General features: G+C 45.1%; 1 protein-coding gene across 2 annotated transcripts in view; it reads left to right on the plus strand.

Annotated features, from left to right (window-relative positions):
• The first annotated feature begins 372 nt into the window (after nucleotides 1-372).
• LOC120997239 (cytochrome P450 2K1-like) overlaps nucleotides 373-22,119 on the plus strand; it is an 80,087-nt gene continuing 58,340 nt past the window's right edge. The window contains exons 1-3 of one of the 2 annotated variants that reach the window (XM_040427242.1): nucleotides 373-511; nucleotides 13,797-13,996; nucleotides 21,793-21,955. In XM_040427242.1, the coding sequence (XP_040283176.1) occupies nucleotides 13,829-13,996; nucleotides 21,793-21,955 (331 nt within the window). In that variant the 5' untranslated portion in view covers nucleotides 373-511; nucleotides 13,797-13,828. Of the gene's footprint in view, nucleotides 512-13,796; nucleotides 13,997-21,792; nucleotides 21,956-22,119 lie in introns of those variants that run through there. The other variant, XM_040427243.1, reaches the window with a different exon arrangement.

Genomic DNA, 22,119 nt, shown 5'->3' on the forward strand with positions numbered 1-22,119 from the left:
AAAACCTGAAAATATCTGAACAGTTAAAAAAATTAATCAGGTATCTCTGGAGCAGCAGTTATAGCCACCAATATATGTCCAGGAAAAAAACAAGCTCTTTACTGAGCGTGCAAAGGGTTAACTTATGCAACAACAGAGAGTAATGTTACTAGAAATCACTGACTTATTTCCTCACCTGTCTGTCCTGTCTCCCCTGGTAGTGTGGGGGAGCAGGTTCTGCAGATGTTTAGAATCTAATCAAGTCATAAGCTCATGATTTAAATATTCTCTGAAAGCGTTAATAACCACGTGAGGACAGGAGATAAGAGTCTCAACCGGAGGATTCCTCTTCTGAACTCTCTGCACTGAGTATCCACTAGAGGGTTGTTCTTCTGAACTCTCCACACTGACTCCACCGGAGGATTGTTCTTCTGAATTCTCCACACTGTCTCCACTGGAGGATTTTTCTTCTGAACTCTCCACACTGTCTCCACCGGAGGATTGGTCTTCTGAACTCTCCACACTGCACAAAGTAAGGCACAAAGGGGAAGTTTTATCATGAGGGGAGATTTTCAAGTCAGTTTTGAAGGTGTATGTATTGCTATAATTTGATCCAAATTTAGGTTAATTTCACGTGTGGCTGTGCTCTCCAGAAGTCTGTTCTGGCATAGAATGCCAGGAATCAGCTGGAAAAAAATGTTGTGAGCTGTGTTTTTTGTCCGACCAATTCTTCTCAGCATATTTGCCGGGTAATAGTGTTGAGCGAATGTTAAGTACATACTAGCTATGTGCAAAACTTCGGGTTAATACTGTACGGAGATCCGTCTCAATAGAACATTAAATTGTATGGGCTCAGATTATCTGAAGTCAGTTATTGGAGAAGTCACACAGGACCTCTTTGAGTAACTTCAGTAGTTCATTTTTAAAGTCAAAAGACACTTTAAAACTTAGAACCGAACTTGGCTTTGGCTCGAACTGGTACCTCCGAACTGAAGCTGAGTTCAGTTCTAAGTTTTAAAGTGGTTTTCCACTTTAAAAATATAAACTACCGAGGTACAGAGGAGCTTGTACATTTTAATGGTGTATGGAAACAGATCTTCATTCATTGTCAATAGGGACAAAGCTTAACAAACTGGAAGGGAGTGCAACAGAAATTATTCTGTTCCGGTTTGTTGTGTTCCCATGTCGGACACAAAGCAGCTGTAAGCGTACAGCAAAAACACAAATGTGAAAGTAGCCTAACACTTCTGTCTTGAGATGTTACTCCATTTTCTACACCAACCTTTTACTGGAGTAAGATTGAACTATTTTTGCAGACTTTTTAAAAGGTTGCAAATTATAAATCTGTATTAAATCAGCTCAACAGGCTAGCCATTGCCAATTTCCCAGCTACTTTTTAAAACTGGAGTGAGTATAAAATGCTAAATGTCTCATAATGGTTGAGTAAATAAGCCCCAAAAGGGTCAAAGCCCTATTTTGAGAGTTTTTAAAGTCAGATTTCTGGAATGCAGGGCCTGATAAATTTACCCTAATGCTCTTAATTTTTTGTAAATCAAATGACTTAAATTTACTCAATGATGTAGGCACACTACCACCATGAAAGTAGCTGCAAGCTTTCTACTTACTATTAGAATGCATGGAAGGCAGTGAACTAATTATTTACTTATTTCACAATTACCGGTTAATTTATAGGCATTTGAGGGTACAAGGTCCTGTTCTTGCACATTGCCTACTGTTTATTGTCTGTGCCTGGGATACTAATACTGTACAGCAATAGAGTTCAATGCAGCCATAGGGAGTGTAGAGTTAGTATTCCCACCTGAGCCCTGGTGTCTTGGGGGGAAGGGGGGCAATAGGTCCCTATGCCATTTAAGTACAAAATTATGAGATGTTGAAATCAAATGGCTGATGTCAGGGGAGAGCCTGGAGGAACTATACCTGGTGAAATTGGCGAATGCAGTTAACATTAGTGATGGACGCACATCGACCGGGACGATTTGCAAGCACGATCAAATGTTCGCGAACCGCAAGTTCGCCGCGGGCCCTATTCACTTTAATAGCAAGCGAACCTGAAAAACCTTCAGGTCATATTTGCAGCCACCAAATACTTACAAGAAGTGCATAAATCGTCCCACAACATAGACAGTGACATACCAGAGGGGGATCAATATATATTTTAACCAAGTGCCATTTTTATGCGGGAAACTATCAAAAATGTTCCATGCTGGAGCCTAGAAAAATGTTATTTTAGGCCACGGGAGTACAGGCCCCAAACACTAGGCATTCACCGAACAGAAAACATCAAGTGATTATTTGGCTGGAGGTATATTAGACGGTCATTGGATATTCATTTTACTGCAGGCCAGTACAAATACAAGTCAAACACATATGTTTAAAAGAACTAAAAATAAAAAATTTGATTAAAAACATGGCTATTGGCTAACAAAATCCCACCTCTTGAATAAACCCCAAATGATAATAGGTTGCATTCGATAACACATGGTCGTCATAGGTGTTGAATTCCTACGAGACCCCAACAATTAGGCATTCACCGTACAGAAAAGATCAAGTGATTATGTGGCGTGAGGTATATTAGACGGTCAATGTATATCAATTTTACTACAGACCACAAAAATTATTAATTCACCGTACAGAAAAGAACAATTGATAATGTGGAGTTCACCATATAATAATTTTACTGTTGGCCAGTTAGATTACAGGTCCCAAAAATTATGCTTTCACCGTACAGAAAAGATCAAGTGATTAAGTGGCCGGAGGTATATTAGACGGTCAATAGATATCAATTTTACTGCAGGCCAGTACAAATATATGTCAAATACATATGTTTAAAAGAACAAAAAATATAAAATTGGAATAAAATCATAGCTAACGAAATCCCCCCTCCTAAAAAAATAATAATAATAATAGTTGAAATTCGATAACACGTGGTCATTAGAGGTGTTGAATTCCTCCAAGGTCCCAACCATTAAGGCCAACCGAATAGGCCTTTTAGGCCACTGTATTTACATAAGACAGGGACCATTCTTTGTTCTGGGTGGTGGCGGATATCTGTGGGCTGGCATGAGGAAATTCAATTAAACATGGTCGTCACAGGTGTTGAATATCTCAGAGATCCATGCCTCATTCATATTTAGAAGAGATAAGCGAGTGCACTTATCGGTCACGATCTACCCTGCTGTGCTGAACGTCCTTTCAGACAGGACACTCGACAAAGGGCAAGCCAAGAGTTTTATGGCAAATTGTGCCAGCTCTGGCCACAGGTCAAGCCTGCACACCCAGTAGTCAAGGGGTTCCTCGCTTCTCAGAGCGTCCACATCGGCCGTTAACCCGATGTAGTCGGACACCTGTCGGTCTAGGCATTCCCTGAGGCTGGATCAGGAGGGTGGCTGTCGATGGGTTGGCTGCAAGAATGATCTCATATCCGAAGTGATCAACACATCTTCAAAACACCCTCTTCTTGCATGCGCTGTAGGATTGGTACTCACAACTGTTTCTCTGTGGGTGTAAATTCCTCTGCCAGCGCCCGCAACAGCAGAATGCTGCATCTCTCGAAGCAAAGCCTGGAAATGATTCATTCTGACAGCCATCTATGATGCTGGTAACATGTCTGCCATTTTGTGTTTGTACCTGGGGTCTAAGTATGTTGTTACCCAGTATTGGTCCTTGCCCTTTATGTTTTTTATATTGGGGTCCCTCTTAAAACACTAGAGCATGAAGGCCCCCATTTACACTAAATTGGAAGTGGTGGAGCGGCCTGGCTCCTACTCATCGCCCAGGAGAATGTCGTCCTCTGTCTCCTGCCCTAATCCACGGACAACTCCAGGGATCCCAGAAAAGTTTAAAGCCTGCTCTTCTTGCTCCTCCTCCTCCCCCCTCCCAGGCACCATCCTCCTCTGACTCCTCTTCAGACTCCTGCTGACTTGTCTCAGATGGAGTAGCCCCCCCGTGAATTCATTTAGCATCGCGACTTCCTCATCTTCCTGCTCCTCGACAGCTTGATCAATGACACAACGCAATGCACGCTCCAGAAAGAAGGCATAAGGTACAATATCACTGATGGCGCCCTGGCTGCGACTGACCAGTTTGGTGATATCATCAAATGGCCGCAGAAGTCTGCATGCATCGCGCATGAGCAGCCACTGGCGAGGTGGAGAAAAACCAAGCTCCCCAGAACCTGTCCTACTACAGAGTTCGTAAAAGGTAGAGGTTAACAGCACGTTTCTGCTGGAGCAGTCTATCAAGCATATACAAGGTGGAGTTCCAGCGCGTTTGGCAGTCAAAAATCAGACGTCTGACGGGCAAGTGGTGTCTGAAATGGCCAGAGATTTTCCTGGCCTGCCGCAAGATGTCCTGACTCCGGGGTATTTGGCAACGAATCGCTGCACGACTAAGATCAGGATGTGTGCCATTCACGGCACGTGTGTCAATTTTCCCTGTTTTAGCGCGCTCAGCAGATTGGCACCATTGTCACACACCACTTTATCAACTGTCAAATTGAACCGGGTTAGCCACTGATCAGCCTGTGACCGCAGAGCTGAAACAGTGCAGGACAGGTGTGGCTCTTGACTTCCAGGCACAACAGCCGCAGCACAGTATGGTAACATCTTACCTGACATGTCAAATAGGTTCTGGGAAACTTGGGAGGTGCAGCAAAAGAGGTGGTAGTAGTGGAAAAGGAGGAGTCAGCCTAGGAGAAGATGGAGGATGGAGTAGGAGGAAGAAAAGAAGAGGCAGGCCTGCATGCAATCTGTGGAGGTAACACCAAATCCACATGGCTGCCACGGGTTACATGCTTGATGGCCATCAGAAGGTTCACCCAGTGGGCAGTAAAAGTTATCTACCTTCCCTGCCCATGTTTGCTAGACCATGTGTCTCTTGTCAGATGTATCTTGGCACCGACACTGTGTGCAAGATATACATTCACTTGCCGCTGAACATGGCCATATAGCTCTGGGATGCCATTCTGGTAGAAATATTTCCTTACGGGGACCTGCTATTACGGTGTGCCAATGGCCACAAATTTTCTAAAGGCCTCCGAGTCCACCAGTTTATATGGCAGTAGTTGGCGGGATTATCCGGCATCATCAACTTTATATGTTCGAACATTTGGGCCACGTAAGCCTGCCTTTTGCCAGATGAACACGATGACAGCACGGTGGAAGGTGGAGTGGAGGACAAATGGGAGGAGAGAGGAGAAGAGGTAGGACGTGGAGCGCCGGGAGTGTGGCTTTGTGGGTTCTGACTGTGTTTCTCCCACTGGGCTCGGTGATGGGAGGCCAGGAGCCTTCTTAAGGCGGTCTTCCCTAGGTGAGTGTTGGGCTTACCGCGACTTATGCGTTGACAGTCCAGTGTGAAGATGGCAACACTATTGTCAGCAGCTGACACGTTAAAAAACGCCCACACTACGGAGCCATCTGCCGGCATCCTGGGAGCACCAGATGTGACCGTGCATGGTGGATGGCTCACTCCAGATACATTTGTAGTCTGATTTTTGCCCCCTGTGCACTAAGAGTTTTGCCTGCTGCTCCTCCTTCTCCTCCCTATCTGCTGCTCCGTCACTCCATCTGAACTCCCCTCCTCTTCCTCTCTTGTGGGCACCCACGTGACGTCCATTGACTCGTCATCATTGTCACCTTCACCAACACTGACATTAGAGATCTCGGAGTAGGCAGCAACAGAGGCTGATCTGGGTACTGTCGTCAGATCGCTGGGTGGCGGCTGTTGCTACCTCCTCTTCCTCATCCAATGCCAAGAATGGCTGTGCATGGTAAGGTCTGGAAATTGATGGGGAAATAATTCCTTTGACTCGAGTGGAGGGGCTATTGTGGTGGAGGTGTCTTTGGGGGTGCACACGCAGAGAGTGAGGAGGGTGCTGATACAGAGGATGAGGAGGGTGCAGAAGGCTAAGTGAGCCACTCAACCAACTCTGGTGCGTTCTTTGACGTAATCGCACGCACCTTCTCCAACTTCCAACTTAGGCTCCGGCCTGGTGCACCTGCCCGACTCCTACCACCCCTGCGGAATAGCCTGCCTCTTCCTCTGCCTGTCCTTTTCAAAATAACTCTGTGACTAAGTCCCTATAGAAGAGCAGTATTTGTGGAAGCAGGTATATAGAACCCCTTAATGAGTATATGCTGGAAGCAGGTATATCAAACCCCTTAATCATTTTTTTTTGGGGCAACAAAAGGTATATCACACCAGTTGCAATTAGTTGTTCCAATAGCGTTTGACCCTCTGTATAGCTGCGGTATCTTAGCAGAACCACACACAAATGCTGCACAATCCAAATGTACAATATAGAAATTATATTATAGGAATATTACACCACTGCCTCAATCAGTTTTTTGGGGGGGCAACTGGTATATCACACCAGTTGAAATTAGTTGTTCCAGTAGCGTTTGTCCCTCTGTACAGCTGCGGTATCTTAGCAGAACCACACTCAAATGCTGCACAATCCAAATGCACTATATATAAATCATATTATAGGTATATCACACCCCTGCCTCAATCAGTTTATTTTGTGGGCAACTGGTATATCACACCAGTTAAAATGAGTTGATCCAATAGCGTTTGTCCCTCTGTATAGCTGCAATATCTTAGCAGAACCGCACACAAATGCTGCACATCCACTATATATAAATTATATTATAGGTATATCACACCCCTGCCTCAATCAGTTTTTTGGGGGGGCAACTGGAATATCATTACAGTTGCAATTAGTTGTTCTAATAGCATTTGTCCCTCTGTATAGCTGCAGTATCACAGCAGAACTGCACACAACTGCTGAACAATACAAATGCACTATAATATACTTTCTATGTTAGAAACCATATTATAAGTATATAACACCCCTCTGTCACACCTATCGATAGCACACCTATACCAGTCCTTAAAAGGACTTTTGTGGCCCTATTAGCTAGTGTTTGGTCTCTCTAACAGTCTGTCCCTGATCCACACAGCAACCTCTCCCTACACTGGCAAAAGACTGAATGTAAAATAGTGGCCAGATTGGGTTTATTTATAGGGTAGGGGGTGTGTCCATGTGCTGAAACGTCTTAATTGGCTGTCCTGTACCACCTGATGGATGTGTCATGGGTCAAAATTCGGCACAATGCAAAAGAATATGGCGCTGGCGGACATCGCAATATGTTCGCCTGTTCGGCGAACCGCAAACTACTAAAGTTCGCCGCAAAACGACCGCCGGGTCGAACCGCAAGGCCATCTCTAGTCAACTGTCACAGCCAGACAGCTGAGAAGCGCTCACAGGAGCTTCTCAGATCCTCCTCCTTGAATTTCTTTGTTTTGGTTTAGTTTCTCATCTCGTTAGTCTATCTCAGCTGTCATGCAGTTGGACTGATTGCTACCCTTTAAGTTCCTCCCCATAATGCAGTAGTGTGCGGCTGATACAACTTCCTGGAGTGTGTGTGCATGCTGTTCCCAGTTCCCAGTTCCCAGTCCTCAGTCGTCAATCGTCTGCAAGATAAGTGCTGTTTATGTATTTATGATTTTGTCTTTTCTGGATCCAGGTGACCCTGACTCCCTCCGTGTCAGTGTAGGGAGCCGGTGGTCGTGTCCCCTCACTATTGTAGGGTCTTCAGGTAATAAATAGCCGAGGAATGTGGATATGCGCCCATCCACCTTTGGGGTGTTCGCATAGGCTGAGTAGTGAGGGAGAGCGGCAGGTCTATTGCAGGGGTCTCCCTTTGTTCCTTAGTTGTGGATCCAGAGAGACATTGTTTATATGGTATTGTCTTGTTTCCTGTACACCATCCGTGACATTATCAGCCGCCAAAACCGTCTCAAGCATGGATCCGGTTTCACTTTTGGCTGAACGCTTTCAGGGTCTTTCTTTGGAGGTAGCTGATCTCCGTAAGACTTTTTCTCAGTTTCAAGTGACCGGTTCAGCTTGCGTTCATGGAGTTTGTGCTAAGCCTAAGATCTCGCTCCCGGATACGTTCTCCGGGGGTAGTGAGAATTTTGTGCGTTTTAGAGAGGCTTGCAAACTCCATTTTCGCCTTCTTCCCCATTCTTCTGGTGATGAAGAACGGAGGGTGGGGATCATTATATCGCTGCTCAGGGGTAACGCTCAGTCCTGGGCCTTTTCGCTGCCGGAGGGGGCACGGCCCCTTCGTTCAGTGGATGAATTCTTTTTAGCCCTGGGTCAGATATATGATGATCCGGATCGTATTGCTCTGGCTGAGTCTAGACTACGTCTGTTATGCCAGGGTAAACAATCCGCAGAGATATACTGTTCAGAATTTCGGAGATGGGCAGCAGATACGGGTTGGAATGATGCTGCACTCCGAAGTCAATTTTGCTATGGTCTTTCAGAGGGATTGAAAGATGCATTTGCCTTTCATGAAAGACCTACCTCCTTGGATTCTGCTATGTCTCAGGCTGTTCGTATTGACAGGCGTCTTAGAGAGAGAGGAGAAATCTCTCCTTCCTGTCATACTCAGTCCCGGGACAGTGCAGCGGTCTGTGCACAGGGGTCTCAGTCGCTGTCAGCCCCTTCTGAGCAGGAGTCCATGCAGCTGGGGTTGATTGCCTCTGACAATAGAAGATTCAGCCCGCAGGGGAGGGTTTGTTTTTGTTGTGGAGGTATAAATCATCTGGCAAATGTTTGTCCCTCTAGGAGATTCAGGCAGTTTTCTGGGAGTAATAAAGAGACAAAAAGGAAAAAATCTTTTAAAAATGTTCCATCTGTTACTATTGGCAGGGTTGAGGCGGAAATTGAAGGTTTTCCGTTTGCTTGTAGTTCCCGTTTTGTCCTGCCTGCTAGGGTGGCGCTAGAGAGCAAGAGCATTTTTTGTGAGATTTTTGTGGATAGTGGAGCAGCTGTCAACCTCATTGATAATCAATTTGCAATAACTCATGGTTTCCAGGTATGCACTTTGGGAAAGGATATTCCTGTTTTTGCTATTGATTCAGCTCCACTTTCTCAGAAATCATTAAAGGGCATAGTTCACAATATCCGTTTAATTGTGAGTGATGCTCATGTTGAGGATGTGTCATGTTTCGTCCTTAGCGGTTTGCCTACTCCTCTAGTGTTGGGGCTACCCTGGCTCACTAAACATAACCCCACCATTGATTGGAAAGCTAGGCAAATAAATGGTTGGAGTAACTTTTGCAGAGAGAATTGCCTCATAACATCTGTTTCTGAGGTTTCTACTAAGACTCTACCACCTTTCCTCTCTGAATTTTTGGATGTCTTCTCTGAGAGTGGAGTTCAGGGTTTACCTCCGCACAGCGAGTATGATTGCCCTATTAATCTCATCCCAGGCGCCAAGCTGCCTAAATCTCGTTTATACAATGTCTCCCAACCTGAGAGGGTCGCTATGCGGGCTTATATCTCTGAGAGTCTGAGAAAAGGACACATACGACCCTCGAAGTCACCTGTTGCCGCTGGTTTTTTCTTTGTTAAGAAAAAAGATGGTTCTTTAAGACCTTGTCTGGATTTCAGGGAACTGAACAGTATCACTATTCGTGATCCTTATCCGCTTCCTCTGATCCCGGACCTGTTTAACCAGGTTGTTGGGGCTAAAGTCTTTTCCAAATTAGACCTAAGAGGGGCATACAACCTGGTTAGGGTCAGAGAAGGAGACGAATGGAAGACGGCTTTCAATACCCCTGAGGGCCATTTTGAGAATTTGGTTATGCCTTTTGGTTTGATGAATGCCCCAGCCGTTTTTCAGCATTTCGTCAACAGCATTTTTTATCATTTAATGGGAAAATTTGTATTAGTGTATTTGGATGACATTTTGATTTTTTCTCCTGATTTCAAGACTCATAAGGAACACTTACGTCAGGTCTTGCTCATCCTGCGGGAGAATAAATTATACGCGAAACTGGAAAAATGTGTGTTTGCTGTTCCAGAAATCCAATTTCTGGGGTTTCTTGTCTCCGCTTCTGGTTTTCGCATGGACCCCGAGAAGGTCCGCGCTGTGCTTGAGTGGGAGCTTCCTGAGAATCAGAAGGCGCTGATGCGTTTTTTGGGCTTTGCCAATTATTACAGGAAATTTATTTTAATTATTCCTCTGTTGTTAAACCACTCACTGATATGACCAGAAAGGGGGTAGATTTTTCTTCCTGGTCGGTAGAGGCGCGTAAGGCCTTTTCTAATATCAAGGAGAGTTTTGCTTCCGCTCCCATCCTAGTACAACCTGATATTTCGTTACCCTTCATAGTTGAGGTTGATGCTTCTGAGGTAGGGGTGGGTGCAGTCTTGTCTCAGGGTTCCTCTCCTGCCAAATGGCAACCGTGTGCCTTTTTCTCAAAGAAACTCTCCTCCGCAGAGAGAAATTATGATGTGGGAGATAGGGAATTGTTGGCCATCAAGTTGGCTTTTGAGGAATGGCGCCATTGGCTAGAGGGAGCCACACACCCTATTACCGTGTTTACTGACCATAAAAATCTGGCCTACTTGGAGTCAGCCAAGCGTCTGAACCCGAGACAGGCCAGATGGTCTTTGTTCTTTTCAAGGTTTAATTTTGTTGTTACGTTCCGCCCTGGGGTTAAGAATGTGAAGGCAGATGCCCTGTCACGTTGTTTTCCGGGAGGTGGGAATTTTGAAGACCCGGGTCCCATTTTGGCTGAAGGTGTGGTGGTCTCTGCTCTTTTTCCTGAATTGGAGGCAGAGGTGCAGGCAGCCCAGTCAGAAGCTCCTGATCTTTGTCCTCCTGGGAGGTTGTTTGTGCCTCTCGCTTTGAGACACAAGATTTTTAAAGAACACCATGACACGGTCCTTGCTGGGCACCCGGGGGCAAGAGCCACACTGGATCTCATCGCTCGGAGATTCTGGTGGCCTGCGCTTCGTAAGTCGGTTGAGGGTTTTGTGGCAGCTTGCGAGACTTGCGCTCGTGCCAAGGTCCCTCATTCACGGCCATCAGGTCCTCTCCTTCCTTTGCCCATTCCTTCCCGTCCTTGGACACATCTGTCCATGGACTTCATAACGGACTTGCCTCGTTCCTCGGAGAAGTCTGTGATTCTGGTGGTGGTGGACCGTTTTAGCAAAATGGTGCATTTTATCCCTTTTCCTGGTTTGCCCAATGCTAAGACGCTGGCACAGGCATTTATTGACCACATTGTCAAATTGCATGGGATTCCTTCAGACATAGTCTCTGATAGGGGCACGCAGTTTGTTTCCAGATTCTGGAAGGCTTTCTGTTCTCGCTTGGGGGTTCGGTTGTCATTCTCTTCTGCTTTCCATCCGCAGTCGAATGGCCAGACAGAGCGCGTCAATCAGAATCTGGAGACATATCTGCACTGTTTTGTGGCGGAGAATCAGGAGGATTGGTGTTCTTTTTTGTCCCTTGCTGAGTTTGCTTTAAATAACCGTCGTCAGGAGTCCTCTGATAAGTCACCATTTTTTGGTGCATATGGGTTCCATCCGCAGTTTGGGACTTTCTCGGGTGAGGGCTCTTCTGGTTTGCCTGATGAGGACAGATTCTCCTCGTCTTTGTCATCTATTTGGCAAAAGATTCAGGATAATCTAAAGAGCATGAGTGAGAGATATAAGCGTGTGGTGGATAAGAGACGTGTGCCTGGTCCGGACCTGAATGTTGGTGATCTGGTGTGGTTGTCTACCAAGAATATCAAATTGAAGGTTCCCTCCTGGAAGTTGGGTCCTAGGTTTATTGGGCCTTACAAGATCCTGTCTGTCATCAATCCTGTTGCCTACCGTCTTGATCTTCCTCAGACTTGGAAGATCCATAATGTTTTTCATAAGTCCTTATTGAAACCTTATGTTCAACCTATTGTACCCTCGCCTTTGCCTCCTCCTCCGATTATGGTTGATGGAAATCTTGAATTTCAGGTCTCTAGGATTGTGGATTCTCGTCTTGTCCGCGGTTCCCTCCAGTACCTCGTTCATTGGGAGGGTTATGGTCCTGAGGAGAGGATGTGGGTCCCAGTGACGGACATTAAGGCCTCTCGTCTCATCAGGGCTTTCCATAGGTCCCATCCTGAGAAGGTGGGCTCTGAGTGTCCGGAGTCCACTCCTAGAGGGAGGGCTACTGTCACAGTCAGACAGCTGAGAAGCGCTCACAGGAGCTTCTCAGATCCTCCTCCTTGAATTTCTTTGTTTTGGTTTAGTTTCTCATCTCATTAGTCTATCTCAGCTGTCATGCAGTTGGACTGATTGCTACCCTTTAAGTTCCTCCCCATAATGCAGTAGTGTGCGGCTGATACAACTTCCTGGAGTGTGTGTGCATGCTGTTCCCAGTTCCCAGTTCCCAGTCCTCAGTCGTCAGTCGTCTGCAAGATAAGTGCTGTTTATGTATTTATGATTTTGTCTTTTCTGGATCCAGGTGACCCTGACTCCCTCCGTGTCAGTGTAGGGAGCCGGTGGTCGTGTCCCCTCACTATTGTAGGGTCTTCAGGTAATAGATAGCCGAGGAACGTGGATATGCGCCCATCCACCTTTGGGGTGTTCGCATAGGTTGAGTAGTGAGGGAGAGCGGCAGGTCTATTGCAGGGGTCTCCCTTTGTTCCTTAGTTGTGGATCCAGAGAGACATTGTTTATATGGTATTGTCTTGTTTCCTGTACACCATCCGTGACATCAACATAGATCTAATCTTTATGTCAAACTTTACTCTGACTAAGGTAATGTGGCTAGTTGGCTCCCAATCTTCTAGATCCATCAAAAAGAAGGGGCAAGACAGAGCAGGATAACACATAAGTACACAAGGCTTGTTTGTAGTCTGTAACCACGGACACTTAGGTCTGCATAGGAGGTTCAAACAAAAAATCTAGGATATTGTGGCGAAATTAACCTCGCCACTGGGTTTTGGAGGGGCCTGGCTACTAGCCTCTTGCCCCAGGATTATGGGCCCTCTCATCAGCCAGGCCTCCGCTGTTCACAAAGGACTTGGACTAACTTGAACCCCTGGTCTAATTCGTGCCATTTTGGGATGTTAAATGTCTATGTGTATTGAAAAGGGTGGGATATTGTATACGTTGAGAAGGGAGGTCTGTTCCATTGTCTCTCTGTGTGTATTGGCGATGTCCTTTGTACTGAGAGATAATTCAATTACTTCTCGGTTGTCTCCAGGACAGAGGATATTGTGTATTTGCCTGCCTGTGATGATTGCATCAACCCAGTGTGAGGTAATTCTATCACGGGCAGAGGGGAGGATTTTGTGTGGGAGTGTCTGAGTGTATTGTACAGGGTTATTGGCTGTTTTTACAAAACCCTGTGGGTGGTAACCTTGTTGGAAGATGTGTATAAAATGCTTGTGTATTAAAATAAAGAGGCTGCTTTATACCTTCATGAAGTTTTGGCTCATGTTTGGGGAATGAGATAACTACACTCTTGGGGATTGCTATATCACAATACTCCCCTGAGTATAAGCTCTTGTAAGAGCTTGTTCATGGTTCCTGCTCTCTGGATGTAGGAGAGGTTCACCCACTTGAAGCTGAAGCCTGGTCTTGGGTACAGCGTGGGTGGAGGACGGTGAGACCCCAACCAAGCTGCGGCGGTTCGTGGGGTCTGCAGTGCGTACGGTGTCAAGTGGAGTGCTTGGAGTCCTCGGCAAGCACTAGGAGCATCTATCGACGGAGGTACCCGGTTGGGGTGCTAGGAGATCCATTACAGATATTGATCATTTAGTACTCTGAAAAATTGCTTTTTATATACATTGGGGAAATCAACGCTAGAAAAAGTATACACACTATTGTTATCAATAATATAGAAATTTAAGAGGAAACCTTTCAGTTTGTTTCATATTTAAAAGTCTCACAAAAAGGAAAATTAAATTCCATACAAGAATCATTCTTGTCCTGTCTTCTTTTACAGACCGTCTAAATTTTACAGAGCTCCAGTTCACCATGGACCTGATCACAGTTCTGCTCTCATTTGTTGTCATCCTTTTTTTAGCCATCGTTTTTAAGAATCAAGGAAAGTACAAAAATTTTCCACCTGGACCAAAGCCTTTACCGATCATTGGAAATGTTCTCATGCTGGACATGTCAAAACCTCATAAAACGTTCATGGAGGTAAAATTATCTCATACTAATATATCTTTCACCTTTTGCTCAAAATATCCCAAGATATGTGGCAGAGGATGACCAGCTTGAAAAAGAAAATTATTTTGTCATACTCTGTCACAAGATGTCTATTTATATTTGTCTATTTTTGGTCACCCTGTGGTTTTGTTGTGAATTACAGCCTGTCCTGGGCTTTGATAATATGTTGCAAATTATATTGAATTTTTAAATGAGAAACTGGAAGATGTTTGGTCCAGGATTAAGAAAACGTGGCTGCTTTCTTCTAGAAATTGTGTCACAGCTTTCCTTCTATTTTGTATAGCATTGTAGCTCAGCTTTTTTCAGTTTAATGGAGTTCAGCTGCAATGCCCAACACAACTAGGAATTAGTCATATTTTCTTAATCCTGGACAAATCCTTTTAATCAGTCCAGAATTTGTAGTCCATTTAGATAGAAAGGGTGGACATTCACTTAAAGGGATTCTGTCATGAGATTGGAGCCCTATAAGCTAAACATATGGCCAGGTCCGTACTAATAACATGAATCCTAAACTGCCCTTATTAAACCTGCTTGTGGCTTTATTAGCCCAAAAAACTGTTTTTTATAAGCTGTCACTCACCTACCTAAGGTGCCCAAGGGGTTTTCCGTTAACCCAGCGTGCCCGCCCGCACCCCTCGCCGCCTGGTGCCCAGCGCCGTCTTCCTCACCTCAGCCCCGCCTCCGCAATCCTCCCGTCCCTCTGCTAGATCTGGCGCCTGCGCACTAGGCTCAGCTGAGCCTGATGCGCCGTGGACTCCTGGCAGCGGCTTCATTGAGCGAAGTGCGCATGCGCATCAGGCCGGCGCATGCGCACTTCGCTCAACGAAGCCACTGCCAGGAGTCCGCTGCGCATCAGGCTGAGCCTAGTGCGCAGGCGCCGGATCTAGCAGAGGGACGGGAGGATTGCGGAGGTGGGGCTGAGGTGAGGAAGGCGGCGCTGGGCACCAGACGGCGAGGGGTGCGGGCGGGCACCCTGGGTTAATGTAAAACCCCTTGGGCACCTTAGGTAGGTGAGTGACAGCTTATAAAAACCAGTTTTTTGGGCTAATAGATACACAAGCAGGTTTAATAAGGGCAGTTTAGGATTCATGTTATTAGTACGGACCTGGCCATATGTTTAGCTTATAGGGCTCGAATCTCATGACAGAATCCCCTTAAGAAGTATTCCTGATTTATTATTGTTTGCTATATTTTTTTTAAAACTATATTAGCCAGTTAAGACTTCTGCATCCTCTTACAGCTTGGTAGAGCACTGTGAGCAGCAGCTATGAAGTTATCATTTAGTCACAAAGTCATCTAGGCTTAATAGAAATACACAGCCCCTGCTGTCTCCTGGCCCTACTTTCTGTGGTTACTTACAGAACACCCCCCAAACTAGAGTATTCAGTGTCTAGTGTAAGTGGTGCTGAGTCTAATTATGTAATTTTTAGCCTCACACTGACTTGCAATTTAATGGTGTGCTCCAGCAAACCAGCAGTAAAATGCATTGAGAGGACTCCCGAGCTCACTCACATAATGGAGAGGACTCCAAGAAGAGTTGCCTCAATGCATTTTATTGCTGGTTTGTGGAAGCACAGCGTTAAAACGCAAGTGAGTATGAAGCACCACTTTTACTATACACTACACTGGTTCCCACCCTGTGTACCTATAAATCGGCAGTGGAATACATTGTGAGGACTCATGAGTAGAGTTGAGCGAACCTGAACTATAAAGTTCGGGTTCGTACTGAACTTTTCGGTACATTGTAAGTCTAGACGGATCCGTTTGCCTCCGCACGGCCAGGTGGACACCCGAACGCTGCAAGCAGCGTTCGGGTGTCCGCCTGCTGAGCAGAGGACAAACGGTGCCAGACTAATGCATTCTGAGCGGATCCGCATCCACTCAGAATGCATTAGGGCTGGACGGATCCGTTCGGGGCCGCTTGTGAGAGCCTTCAAACGGAACTCACAAGCGGAGCCCCGAACGCTAGTGTGAAAGTAGCCTTAGTGACACCAAAATATATATTATGTGCTGTTCAGCGTTTCAGTTATATATTCTAAAGTATTATGTCGAGTGAAAAAGTGGAAAAAAATAAGGGCCTATTTGCCGTTCAGCGATGCAGTTATATGTGCTTCTGAGAGCGACGCCTGTCATGTGCATGTCATACTGACTCACAGTATTATTTCACTACCAGAGCAGACTCCATATGTGTGTTACTGCAAGGCACAGTGTTCTACACCACTATAAAGGCTCTCTGCAGCCATGAAATAGCAGTTTTTTATGCAACTTGCCGTGAATAAATTCGCATCGAACAGAACTTTTTCCAAAAATTCGGTGAATTGGCCGAATCAAATTTTTGAGAAATTCGTTCATCTCTAATAATTATGTAAAAGCAGAACACAATAAGCTTCTAAGGCCCTTTTAATGATAGCTGCAGGTAGCCAGAATTATGTGACGGGGGTTATTCCATGAAAAGTTTTACTATGCAATGAACAAAGCATTTCCAGTGAAGTATTATTGCAATAAACATACAATAAAAATACACACTACATTTTATTCTCTGGTAGGACCCCCTAGTGTTTCTCCTTTGGCCTAAATTCTGATCCACCCTCTTCTGCATTGAATGGAGGACTAACAGGCTCAGTGCTCACTAGCTTCCCTCCTCTCAGTGCAGCTGTAATGATCCCTTAGAGAAGCAGGTAAAGCGTCCAAGTCACCTTTCGGTCATTAATCCCTACTTCTAAAGAGGGAGGGAAGGAGCCAGGGCAGATTGCAATGTACTCTTTGGAGATGCAGGGGTTTGATGGTCATATGTGATAAGCTTCTGCCCGCCCACAGAAAGTGAAGAACTGCTGAAAGATGAATAATAGAAGCTTAACCCCTTCAGGACCTCGCAATTTTCTATTTTGCATTTGTTTTTAACTCCCTGCCTTCATAGAGTCATACCTTTTTATTTTTTTTTCCGTTTACATAGCCATATGAGGACTTGTTTTTTGTAGGACAAGTTATACTTTCTAAGGGCATCATCTGCTGTTGGATACGATGGAGGGGGTAGTTAGTAGTGTTGATCACGAATATTCGAATTTCAAATTTTTTGAATATAGTTATATATAGAATATAGTCATATATAGTCGAAATTTCGAATATTCGAATTTTTTTTTTTTTTTTTTTTTTTATCAGTACACATGATCCCTCACTGCTTCTAGCTTGTGGGCCAAAAGGAAGGCTGCAATATACTTGACTTTAGGAGTAGTAGTGTTTGTGAATTTTGCTCTATATTAATTTTTTTTGAATATTCGCTATATTGCAATATATTCTTGTTTTAGAATATTACGAATATTCGAAAAAACGAAGTTATAGCAATATAGAGAATATTCGAAAAAAATCGAATAGAGCAATTTAGCTAATATAGTGATATAATCTTCTTTGTCTAATAGTTGTAAGTTGAAAAATTCGCAATAAAAAATTTGAATCCGAAAATTCGAATTCCGAAAATTCGCATATTACACAATTATTTCCTTTCCGATTTTTTGAGTAAAAAAAAAATCGCGAATTTTTGCTAAATATTCTACAAAATATTCGCGAAATATCGCGAATTCGAATATGACCCCTGCCGCTCATCACTAGTAGTTAGAAAAGAAAAATTTCAAATTTGGAGGAATTGGGAAAAAAAACACAATTCAACCACAGTTTCAAAGGTTTTGTTTTTAGGGGCGTTCCCTCTGCAGTAAAACTGACCTGTTCCCTTTATTCTCTGGCTCAGTGCAATTACAACTATACCACATTGATATAGTTTTACTTCTATTTTCTTCTGTTGATCGATGATTACCATACCAGCTGGTGGAGTCTGAGGCCTTCAAAAAATTTGTCGCTATTGGGACACCACAGTGGAAGGTACCCGGACAATTTTTTTTTTAAATAAGGCAATCCCAAAAAGGAAGTCATGGCATCTCTGGCATACAGTGTTGGGGCAAGGGTCCATCTGACCACTGATACCTGGTCTGCAAAGCACGGTCAGGGCAGGTATATTACGTACACTGCGCATTGGGTCAACCTGCTGATGGCTGCCAAGCATGGAATGCGTGGCTCTGCAGCGGAGTTGGTGACACCGCCAAGACTTGCAGGCAGGCCTACTGCCACCTCCTCTACTCCTCCTACTCCATCCTCTTCGATAACCTCCTCGGGTGAGTCCTCTTCTGCTGCGGCCTCTGGCTGCACATCAACTGAATCCCCCCAGCTCCCCAGGGGCTATTCCACATCCCGGATACGACAGTATCACGCTGTCTTGGGGTTGACTTGCCTGAAAGCAGAGAGCCACACCAGCACTCCTGTCCACCCTGAACGCACAGGTGGATCAGTGGCTGACCCCGCACCAACTGGAGATCGGCAAAGTGGTGTGTGACAATGGAAGCAATTTGTTGGCGGCATTGAATTTGGGCAGGTTGTCACATGTGCCGTGCATGGCACATGTGTTGAATCTCATCGTACAACGCTTTGTGTCTAAGTACCCAGGCTTACAGGATGGCCTCAAGCAGGCCAGGAAGGTGTGTGGCCATTTCAGGCGTTCCTACACGGCCATGGCGCACTTTTCAGACATTCAGCGCCGAAGCAACATGCCAGTGAGGCGCTTGATTTGCGACAGCCCGACATGTTGGAATTCAACACTCCTAATGTTCGACCGCCTGCTCCAACAAGAAAAAGCCGTCAACGAGTATTTGTATGACCGGGGTGCTAGGACAGTCTCTGCGGAGCTGGGAATTTTTTTGCCACGTTACTGGACGCTCATGCCCAATGCCTGTAGGCTCATGCGTCCTTTTGAGGAGGTGACAAACCTAGTCAGTCGCACCGAAGGCACCATCAGCGACCTCATCCCATTTGTTTTCTTCCTGGAGCGTGCCCTGCGAAGAGTGCTGGATCAGGCTGTAGATGAGCGTGAAGAGGAAGAGTTGTGGTCACCATCACTAAAAGAAACAGCCTTGTCATCATCGCTTGCCGGACCTGCGGCATCGCTGGAAGAGGAGTATGAGGAATCGGAGTCAGAGGAGGAATGTGGCTTTGAGGAGGAGGAAGACCAACCACAGCAGGCATCCCAGGGTGCTCGTTGTTGTCACCTATCTGGGACACGTGGTGTTGTACGTGGCTGGGGGGGAAGTACAGACCGTCAATGACATCAGTGAGGACGAGGAACGGGAAATGAGTAGCTCGGCATCAAACCTTGTGCAAATGGGGTCTTTCATGCTGTCATGTCTGTTGAGGGACCCTCATATAAAAATGATGAAGAAGAACGACCTGTACTGGGTGGCCACGCTACTAGACCCCCGGTATAAGCAGAAAGTGGCGGAAATGTTACCAAATTATCGAAAGTCAGAAAGGATGCAGCAGTTCAAAACCAAACAAAAAAATATGCTTTACACAGCTTATAAGGGGGATGTCACAGCACAACGGGAATCTAACGGGGGAAGAGGTGAAAGTAATCCTCCTCCTACCACGACCACGGCGGCAAGGACAGGACGTTTTACAGATGTGTTGTTGATGGAGGACATGCAGAGCTTTTTCAGTCCTACACATCACCACAGCCCTTCGGGATCCAGCCTTAGAGAACGACTCGACCGACAGGTAGCAGACTACCTCGCCTTAACTGCAGATATCGACACTCTGAGGAGCGATGAACCCCTTGACTACTGGGTGTGCCCTGCCCCGCTTCAAGTGTCCTGTCAGAAAAGACCTTCAGTGCAGCAGGAGGCATTGTGACTGACAAAAAAAGTCGCCTCGGTCAAAAAAGTGTTGATTACCTCACCTTCACTAAGATGAATGAGGCATGGATCCCGAATGGACTGACAATGGGGGTTACGTTTGACTAACAAAAGGCCTGATGACATGCCTTGGCCTCAAAATTGTCCCCACGCTGCTGTATTTTATGTCTGCATACCGGATGACTTTCGTGAATTCTCCGCGACCAACTAGGGTTCAAGCCGCAATGTTTTAGTCACCTTTCTGCCTGGAAAACATAAATTTTTCCGGCCGCTGCTAAAACAGCGGCTGCAACAATACCATTATTTTTCAGGCATGTGTACATGCTTAATTTTTCTGGCCTCTGGTGCTGCACTGTGGCTGCAAAAAATAAAAATAAAAAGGCACATACAAGTGTCAATTCCCCTTTGTGATCGTTACCTTGTTGTGGTGAAGGGGCTTGCATATCACAATGAAGCGAACATCACCTCTATGAGTGTGTTGGCAATGTTGCCACACCGCAGACGATAAGGCCGTTGCTTCATTATGATCAGACCAAAAGCGATCAGCTGGATAATTTTTCATAGAAAAAACATTAATTTTCATTTTTTTTTTAAAGTTGTATGGGTTTTTAATACATAAAATAAAATAAATCATAATAAAGTCTCTTAATAGTTTAAAAAAATCCCCATCAATTCCAAAACAAAGCTAGTACAGAGCTCAGAACTAAATTATTTCAGGATGTCGTAATTCGACACACGTACCCGGATAGGGGAAGTAACAGGGATTAAACTGATAGGAATAGTACTAGTTAAGACACCACTCATATAGGGTGTCACAGCACATTGCTCCGAGCACGCGCAGTGCCCCAACTTGGGAGTAAGAGGACCGACCAAGCTGCTTTTTCCATCTCCCGGTTCCTAAAATCAATTCAGTTTGGTGTATCAGAGTTTGGTCTGTCACTGTAAAGGCAGTCGAAGGTACCCGGCCTAAATTTTTTTTCACAAAAGGCAATCCCACCCTGATATGGGACGTAAGAGGGATTAAACTGATGAGAATAGTACTACAGAAAATACCATTCATATCGGGTGTGACAGTAAATTGCACGGCGCAGACGCAGTGACCGTGGCGTGGATTAAAACAAAGGGGAGGGAGTCAGCATTTTTTTAACCATCTCCCCGTTTGAAAAATCTATTCAATAAATGGACCCCAGATTGGGGACGTAACAGGGATTAAACTGATGAGAATAGTACTACAGAAAATACCACTCATATCGGGTGTGACAGTAAATTGCACGGTGCAGACACAGTGACTGTGGATTAAAACAAAGGGGAGGGAGCCAGCGTTTTTTTAACCATCTCCCCGTTCGAAAAATCTATTCAATTCACCTTTCAGGGACCCTTGGTGTTGTACGTGGCTGGGTGGAGGAAGAAACCTTCAATGACATCAACGGGACATGGCTAGCTTGGTATCCAACCTTGTGCAAATGGGGAGTTTGCGGTTGGGCAAATGGACTGTTTGCGGTTGTTTGCGGTGCATTAAAAGGGGAGTTTGGTCTGTCAATGTCTGTGAAGCGGGCGTAACCCTTACACTACCTGATCGATACAACATCATACCTGATCGTATACACACACTGGATGTTTTAAACCACGTTGTTCAAAAAAATTTAGGATTCTTAGGTGATTTATGCCCTTTATGGATTAAAACCCAACTCTGTGTCAACTATGTCATTTTCCATGGGAGTTTTGCCATGGATCCCCCTCCGGCATGCCACAGTCCAGGTGTTAGTCCCCTTGAAACAACTTTTCCATCACTACTGTGGCTAGAAAGAGTCCCTGTGGGTTTTAAAATTCGCCTGCCTATTGAAGTCAATGGCCGTTTGCCCGAGTTGCCCGTTCGCAAACATTTGCAAAAATTTGCGTTCGCCAACGGACATCGACATCTCTACTCATAGACATAAGACAAGATGATAAATTAAAACGGTAGGACAACCACTTTAAGAAGCTGTAAGTTACAGATACAGTTGAAGTTAAACATAACATATTTTGTATTCACAGCTTTCTACAACATACGGCCCGGTCTTTAGTGTCCAGTTTGGCATGACAAAAACAGTTGTCCTATGTGGCTATGAAGTTGTTAAGGATGCGCTCATCAATTACGCCGATGCCTTTTCTGATAGACCTTATGCTCCGGTGACTGCAAAATTTGCAAAGAACAATGGTAACCATTTATTATAAATACTGACTTGTTCCCCCACTATCCCACCCTCTTTGTCAATCTGCTGTCGGACGGTGTTACTATTTGTCCAAGACTATTTTATTTTTCAGCTAGTCATGATGATGTTAATTTACAGAAGGTTTCTGCGTACCATAGGGGTTAGTTTA

This window comes from Bufo bufo, chromosome 4 (assembly GCF_905171765.1).
Source record: "Bufo bufo chromosome 4, aBufBuf1.1, whole genome shotgun sequence".
Taxonomy (NCBI): domain Eukaryota; kingdom Metazoa; phylum Chordata; class Amphibia; order Anura; family Bufonidae; genus Bufo; species Bufo bufo.